The 8,693-nt window shown below is 36.6% G+C and overlaps 1 protein-coding gene across 1 annotated transcript in view; it reads left to right on the top strand.

The window, feature by feature from the left end:
* Positions 1-1,861, top strand: part of LOC21394106 (REF/SRPP-like protein At3g05500) — a 2,796-nt gene extending 935 nt beyond the window's left edge. Inside the window, exons 2-3 of the mRNA XM_010107357.2 lie at positions 128-358; positions 1,084-1,861. Of these exons, the coding sequence (XP_010105659.1) occupies positions 128-358; positions 1,084-1,575 (723 nt within the window). The 3' untranslated portion in view covers positions 1,576-1,861. The remainder of the gene's footprint in view (positions 1-127; positions 359-1,083) is intronic.
* The last annotated feature ends 6,832 nt before the right edge of the window (positions 1,862-8,693 follow it).

The raw sequence follows: 8,693 nt of genomic DNA, 5'->3' as shown, positions 1-8,693 counted from the left end.
TTTTTTTTTTTTTTTTTGTATTGAACATGCACTCTTGAACTAATATGGAATCAATTTGCTTGTATGTATAATCAATTTCGATTCAGAGAACCTAACTTTTTTTTTTAATTTTTTTATTTGGATAAAGGATAAGGATAAGGCAGAGGAGCAAAGGCTCAAGTATCTTGAGTTCATCCAAGTAGCTGTAATTCACACAATTGTTTATCTCTCAAACCTGTATGGTAAAGCCAAGGAGAAGTCTGGCCCTCTGAAGCCAGGCGTGGAGACTGTGGAGGGCACTGTCAAGTCCGTCGTTGGACCTGTCTATGAGAAGGTCTATGACATCCCAATCGAGCTTTTGAAATTTATCGACCGCAAGGTTCGTAACCTTTCAGTTTCTTTGAGGCTTTTGGGTATATTTTTTGTTCTGGTTTCAATTGGTTATGTTATTCCGATGTTTAGACCTGAAAGAAAGTTGTCAAACTGCAAATCCATTCGTGGGCAACACTCAGTTTTTGGAATTTGTTGTTTTTGTGTCTTATTTTTGTTTTTAGAAGTAAATGAAAGGGCAGAGAGGATGTTACTTCAAAGAATTTGCATATTTTTTATTCGTTTTCTTGGAAAACTTTAAAACTTTAAAACGAAAGATAACGAGTGTTATGAAGGCCTATAGCTTTTTATTAAACTGGGTTTGGATATTTGTTTCCTTGATCGTTGGGAAGGCCTAGTTTCGAAATGCATGCAAATATTAACCTCCTTTTTAAGGCCTAGACTGTGGTTTATCATTGTCCCGATTCCCGTTTATTTAACATATTTAATCACGCTAAGGATCTTACTCTATGAGATCAGGGTCAAGCATACTGATCAGTTCAATTTCCTGTTGTAATTAGATGGTAATTGCCATATGTAAAGTAGTATTGGAAGTAATCTTGTTGCATTTGATTTGGTCTGTTTCCAGTCTCGTTACGCTCATAACGAGGCAATATTTTAATTAACTTCTTCAGGGTTGGCAAATTTTGATTGGATGCAACTTTTTGTTGCATTTCTTGCCCTGTGTCTATCATTCAAGTAATTTGCTTCTTACCCTTGTGATCACGACTGCAGGTTGATGCATCTGTGACTGAGCTGGACCGCCATGTGCCTGCAACCCTCAAGCAAGTCTCTTCCCAAGCTTTCTCAGCAGCTCAGAAAGCCCCAGAGGTGGCTAGATCTCTAGCATCCGAGGTTCAGCGCGCTGGCGTTAAGGACACTGCCTCAGGGATTGCTAAAACAGTCTTCACAAAGTACGAGCCTGCAGCTAAGGAGCTCTATGCCAAGTACGAGCCTAAGGCTGAGAAGTGCGCTGTTACTGCTTGGCGCAAACTCAACCAGCTCCCTCTGTTCCCGAGGGTGGCTGATGTTGTTGTGCCCACTGCAGCTTACTATACTGAGAAGTACAACCAAACCGTGATTTCTACTGCCGAAAAAGGGTACAAGGTTTCCTCATACCTGCCTTTGGTTCCGGTAGAGAAGATTGTGAAGGTTTTTTCAGAAAATGGTGCTGAATCTGAGCCATTGGATTCCAAGCAGGGTGAAGCCAATGTTGCTGTTTACTGATGGCTTCAGCGCTGGTGTGTGCTTTTATTTTCAAGGAAAAGGACGTGCTTTCTATCGTAGGATGAAAGAACTGTCAATATTGATCCATCTATGTGGTTTGCTATTAGGTTGTAATGGTTTGTTTTAGGTTTAATGTTCTCTGTTTTGAGTGATATGTGATGATGTTTTGGACGGAAAAAAAAAAAAAGAGGACTTAATGATGTGGCCTCCTGGGCGTATTATATCAAGTTTAATATTCTGGCTTATTAAAATATGTTTGACATGTATATACTTGGATGTTTGTGTATATGTGTATATATATCGCTTTCTTGTCTAATTCAGCACCGAAAAAGGAGACACACGAAAGAACACCTCATGCAATGACATTCACTGTGGTTATATACTAGCATCAGTGACTAGAGAAATGCGTGTGGTTCTCTTATTTTTTGTAGATATATTGCATCAGTGACTCGAAGAATGGAATGAATGTGGCTTTGCTTATTTAATAGATACATCCTCTGGTTGCGTATTTACTTAGATCAGTACCTGCTTTTATCTGGACTCTCTCTTGAAAAAAAAAAAAAAAAAGAGGTTTTGCTGTTGTTCACTGGATGGCACGAGCGATCATACGCCAAATTCTAAAACTAGGAAAAGAAAGAGTGAAGCCTCTCGCAATCCAAACGATACATTTCATATGGGAGTGCGACTATTCATTCAGACATTTCTAATAGTCTTTTTGTTCGTTTCACCCTTTGAAACACAATTCATTTTTTTTTCTCTCGTAAAAATTTAAATTTAAGTTTTTTTTACATAACCATTGAAAATGTAATTTAACAGTTAAAATAGAGTGTTTGACCGTTAAGTTTTTTAGGGGTCTCACTATGAAAGAAGTCTTTACATAAATTCACTCTTTAATTTAAAATTTTAACTCATTTTTCTATTCAAATTATCAATTTAAACGAGTGAAACGAACGAATGATTATATTGGCACTTTTAAGTGCAACAACTTTTTGCCCCCGCTAAACATGAAGGCACCACAATCCTGTTCCCTTGGTAAAAGACATTGTTGATGTGGTAAAATCTTGCTTTCTGTGACTTCCTTTCATGGATCTCTTGCTTTTCGTTCTTTTTGTCTAGTCATGGATGTTAAGTACTTTAAGAGATTCATATTTGATACGAAGATTTTGGGAAATTAGATTTTATACTCTTTCTTTCTTAAGTACTATATAATTTGTAATAATTCTTTTGTGTAGTAACTTAGGACGAATAACTCCTAAAAAAAAAAAAAAAGGACGACTAAATAGAAAAAAGTTACAATATGAAATAAATGAATCCCAAGAAAGTAAGATGTCTAAACTGACTCAACACCTACATATTGAGAAGCACGGAGTTTAGACTCCTGTTTTGGTTTTAGTTTGGTTGGTGCTCCGTCACGTGCTCGGGTTCAGGGACTAGCGTCCTGCACTGGAGTAAGAGATGCAGCCTCAAAGTGAGGGGACACCAGTGTGGTGCCTGCCAAACACATTCCGACCTTCAAGTCAGCTGAACTAATTGGGAGCAAAAAATGTTGTGAGTTGTGACATGAGTAGGGTAAGAGAATTGTCCTTATCTCAATAAATGATCATAAGGTATTTATAGCTCCCTTGGTGGACTTGAGTTTTGTCCATGACCCACCGGGGGCCCACAAGTACGTGTGTACGGCTCCGTCTGACGTTGTGACAAGTGTCGCACACCGATGGGAGCGTGCAACATTCACTCAATGATGGGGATCAATTTGCTGTATATGTTGTTTATTATGGTGTGGGGTCGCCGAGCAACCATGCTCGGCAACAGGCATGTAGGCATTATGCTTGGTCCATTGTCAGAGTAGTAAGAGTGCCGAACATCAGATTTTGTGTCGGAGAGAAGCTCCACTGAGCTAATAGCCTGTCATGCGGGCCTCCCGCTGGGGGCCCGCTATGCCAAAGGCGAGAGAAACCCCATCCCCCTCTTTCTTTTTTTACGACCCCACGTCGCCGTATGGGAGGGACACGGGGGCGTAAATAATGGGATCCTAAGCATGCCTGGGAACTCACAGGGGCCTTGTTCGGCTGCACTACCCGAGCAGTGCTCGGCATGTGTTCAGCAAGGACTGTCGAGCTTCCTCTCTCAACAGGAGCTAAAGGTATTATATATTATTCACTTATCCGGAAACTGACAAACCATATAATAAGCTCCAAGAAATGTTGTTACGTTTGGAGATGACCCGAACTTGTAAGGTCTCGTTCACTTCGCGGATTCGAGTTTTCAATTCGAGCTGATATGTGACATTTTCTGAGAGCTTTTTACTGTAGCAAAAAAAGTTAGATGTGACATTTTCTGAGAGCTTTTTTCTGTAGAAACCTAAAACTGAAAACTCGAATCGGTGAAATGAACAATACCTAAGTTAATTTGATAATTAATGTGATTTCGTCATCACCTTCGAGAAGGGTTGGGAACTCTTCTTATTTTCAAAAGAAGTCGTACACTTCTGACTACGTATTAGTACTCACTGGAGACCTGTGTCAATTGTAACCTATTGTGGCCTTAACAGTAACCTACTAAAGCGTGTTGGGCGCGTTTGGAACTCGTTCTAAAATGATTTTGTTTTTTATATGAAAATGAAAACGTTTTCAATCTCAGACATAAATCATTTTTAAAAATGCGTTTGGTAATTTTATCAAGAGATTATTTTCAGTATAAAAAAACTCATTAATATCTCTCTCTTTCTCACTGCTCGAGAGAGGAGAAAACGAAAACAAAAAATGAAAAACAACTAAAAGTTATTTTTCATTTCTCTCTCATTTTACACTAAACTAAAAAATCGTTTTCATTTATATTTTTTGTCTTTATTGCGCCAAACGCTATTTTGAAAATGTTTTCATTTTTCTTTCTTGAAAAACATAAAAAATAAAAACGGGATCAGTTCTAAACACGACCGTTGAATCTGTCGCACTTAAAGTATCCCACCATGTTACTAAAGTATCTCGGTGATTATTTTGTTATCAGTGGTAGCATATTGTGGTAATATCCACAGTGGCCCGCAAAAGAGATCTTGAACACTATAAAGGAAAGGAGACAATGGCTTAGTTTAGTAATGCTGTGGATTTTAAAAAAAATGCTTTTAGCTGTGCTGAAAGAAAAAGTAGTTGTTTCAAAAAGCAGCTGAGTGTTTGGTAAATTGTAATTATAGTAGCTGGGCTGGTTTCAAAATCAGTAAATAACGTTTGGTAAATTTTGAGGTGGAATTGCTGTGGGTATGTAAAATGACCAAAATAGACATGATATGAAATGTAAATATATATAATTATTTTTGGTATTTAAAAATACTTGTTTAATTGTGTGAACCCGTATCACTGATTTAAAAAGATATTTTAGGCAAATTACTAGGTGAATTTAAATAAATTTGATTTATTTTATTAGCCAAGAAGCTTGTGTAGAAAAAATATATATTTATTTTCTTTTTTAATTTTTGAATTTATTTAGGTGTGATTCATTTAAAATACTTTTATTAACTAATCATTTGAGTGTAATATGGTAATGGTTGATTCAAAGGGATAAAACATGGGATAAGGAGCATAATTTATGCAACACTTTCTAACATTTTAAAATTTTAGGGTCTAAATGGAACAAGAAGCATAGTACGAGGGTCAAAATTGACATTAACTCTTAATATATTATATAGATTGATTTTTTTATTTTTTATTTTTTTAAAATCAATACAAGCTTGCAGGAAAGGTTAGAAATACAAGATTGATTTTTTTTTTTTTTTTTTGTGGGAAATACAGATGAAACCCATCCGAGACTGTCGTCAACACAAGCTTGCAGGAAAGGTTAGAAATGGAAGACAAACACACTAACATGATAACCAAACAACAGAAAGAGTCTGGTATTCGAAAGATGAGCCTTTATGAACAATTCATTTAATTACAAGAAGATAACAACAAGATACAAGGTAATTAAATCACTCTATAGGATAGCAACAAAATATGGTGGCAGTTTCTGTCAATAAATGAAGAAGTTATAGCATTATTAAAAAGGAGTAAAGGACCAAAAACTGCAACTGAACGTAGTAATGAACACTACTAAAAGACTAACCAGAGATGTAATGAATGAATTCACAAAAGGACATTCTTATAAAGGAAACAAATCACACTAAAGAGTTAACATTTACATTCGGAGGACACAAAGTCAAAACATTTGTGAACAGCTTAAATATTTCACTGTCATCTGATCTCTTAGTTCCTTTGATACCCTCGGTAAGACGCTTCAAAGACAGAGGCTGAAAAAAAGATAAAAAATAAAGCCAATCAATTCAACTCAGCCAAATGATGAGGAAACAACATGCTAATCTGAGGAAAAACCGAGATCCAACAAAGAAATGATTGAAACAACTAATAGCAAACCATACTGACCTCGCCTTTTGCTTATATGTCAAAGGACGCAGAATGACATGACTTTCAATTTCTTAATTGCCAATATTGGATGCAGATCACAACAGTTTTAAGGAAGATGACAACAGTTTTTAGACTCCTTTCTAAATCATGAATGCAAGCAAGTTCCAGAGATTCCAGAAAAGTCGTTCATTTTGCGAAGAAAAGTCGAATCCTATTGGTTTTACCATATGCAACTTGACCAGATAAGGAATAAACAGTTACTTCCATCTCACGAGAAAAGAACAGATGCATGTAACTAACCATGCTTTTGTGGGATGCGTAAAACTTACCTGAAACGATTCTCAGCCACATCATATGAAGTTCTGAGATGACAATCTTCCTGCTCATCCTGACTAACAGATGGGAGAGGGCCTGAACCAACAATTGATAAGTTTAGAACCGAAGGCAGCGGATCCAACGTGTCGTCCGTTTCTTTAGGGAATTCCAGAGTCATCTCCCAACGTTCTGCCTTTGTCGATACATCTTCCCTGCGACTGGAAGAAGCTCTGTCATCTGGTTGTCGCATCCTGTGAACAAAAGAGGATGCTCTGTCTTCCTGTTGTCGATTACCAACATCGTGAAGTGTAGCTGCTAATAGCCTACTCTGTCCTGAATTAGTGAATTTCAATCTCTCAACATGTTCCTTAATAGAAGTACGAGAAATATGGTTGACAGAATTGAAAAATCTCCCACCAAAATAGAGTCCATTTCGTGATGATGCAAGGTTCTTGTGGTGATCCATACGAGATGTAATCTTCCAGACAGATGATAGAACGGCAGTGAAGTGTTTCTGAAGGAGCAACTCTTTTGTCTGGCTGCTCAGCAGTAATATCTAACAACGTTCGAATATTATCCTGACATAAGATTAAGAAACAATTAACAAACGTAAATAAACTCGGATGCATATATGCGGATCAAAAAGTTTACAAGACAATTCTTAAAATCACAGAGCCTACCTGTGTTACTTTTAGAAGAGCCTTTCCGGACCCCGCATTGCTGCTAACTTTGTCATAATTGAGATTGTCCAGTGAAGACAAAACATATCTTTGAATGAGTTCCCTAAATCTCTCACAACAATGGACAGGATGGCGATATCAATTCATTCAAAATTACAAAACATGTCATGCATGGAAAGAACAAAATACAAAATACACACACACGTGAATACATAAATAATATATCCACACACATGTAAATACAAACATATATATCCATACACACACACCACCTATAAACCTACAAATACAAATTTAAGTCCTACAAATACACACGTATATACCTACAAACTTAACTCAAATGAAAAGAATTAAGTCGTATTTATTAAGCTTATTGCAATTTGATCTCGTGCTTCACCCATTTCCAGTGATAGTAAAGCTTTATTCTCTTCTACATTATTGTCATCTGGTTGATTCTCTTCATAAATGAAATCATCTAGATTTTCCTCAACCCTTTGAAAATGTAGATCACGCTTATGATGCTGCCTAATGTAGTTGTGGAGCGCCATTGTAGCAATAACTATTTTCACTTGCTTTGCAAACGGATAATTTGGCATGTCTTTCAAAATTTTCCATTTTTTCTTCCAGACACCAAATGTGCGTTCAATGACACTTCGAAGAGAAGAATGTGCTTGGTTAAATACCTCTTTATAGCCAGTTGGTCGACGACCCATTCAAAATTGTTCTAAATGGTATCGTTCTCCTCTATAAGGTCCAAGAAATCCTTTTAATTGTGGATAACCCGCGTCAACTAAATAGTATTTACCTCGTATTTCACCCATTTCCAGTGATAGTAAAGCTTCATTCTCTTCTACATTATTGTCATCTGGTTAATTCTCTTCATAAACGAAATCATCTAGATTATCCTCGATCCTTTGAAAATGTAGATCACGCTTATGATGCTTCCTAATGTAGTTATGGAGCGCCATTGTAGCAATAACTATTTTCACTTGCTTTGCAAACAGATAATTTGGCAGGTCTTTCAAAATTTTCCATTTTTTCTTCCAGACACCAAATGTGCGTTCAATGACACTTCGAAGAGAAGAATGTGCTTGGTTAAATACCTCTTTATAGCCAGTTGGTCGACGACCCATTCGAAATTGTTCTAAATGGTATCGTTCTCCTCTATAAGGTCCAAGAAATCCTTTTAATTGTGGATAACCCGCGTCAACTAAATAGTATTTACCTATTGAGATACAAACACAAAAACTTAGTAAATTATAAAACAGAGTTCTGATGAAGAAGAGATTTTAACCTTCTGGTGGTTTTGGGAACTTCAAACTTGTACGACGTAGTGTTGCTAAGAATATTCTTGTATCATGAGCACTACCTTCCCAACCTGCATATGCATATGTAAATTTCATATTGAAATCACAGGCAGCCATCATATTTTGGGTTGGCACACGCTTTCTACTAATAAATGGGACTTGATCTTCTGGTTGTATTATAGCTGGAACGTGTACGCCATCTATTACAACAATACAGTTCTAAAAAAAAGAAAGTTCTATGTTTAAAATGAATACTTTAAATAAGGAAGGAAGCATATTACGAACTAAGAGAATACCTTAAAATGAGGCATATGTCTACAATCCACTAATATCTCTTGAGGCACTCCACTAAACTCTGGATCATCAGGCTTTATAACATCCATACTCATATGACAAACAATGTCTAAAACATACTCAAAATA

The sequence above is a fragment of the Morus notabilis genome, unplaced genomic scaffold (assembly GCF_000414095.1).
Source record: "Morus notabilis unplaced genomic scaffold, ASM41409v2 Scaffold294, whole genome shotgun sequence".
Taxonomy (NCBI): Eukaryota; Viridiplantae; Streptophyta; class Magnoliopsida; order Rosales; family Moraceae; genus Morus; species Morus notabilis.
This window is presented reverse-complemented; position numbering and strand designations above follow the sequence as displayed.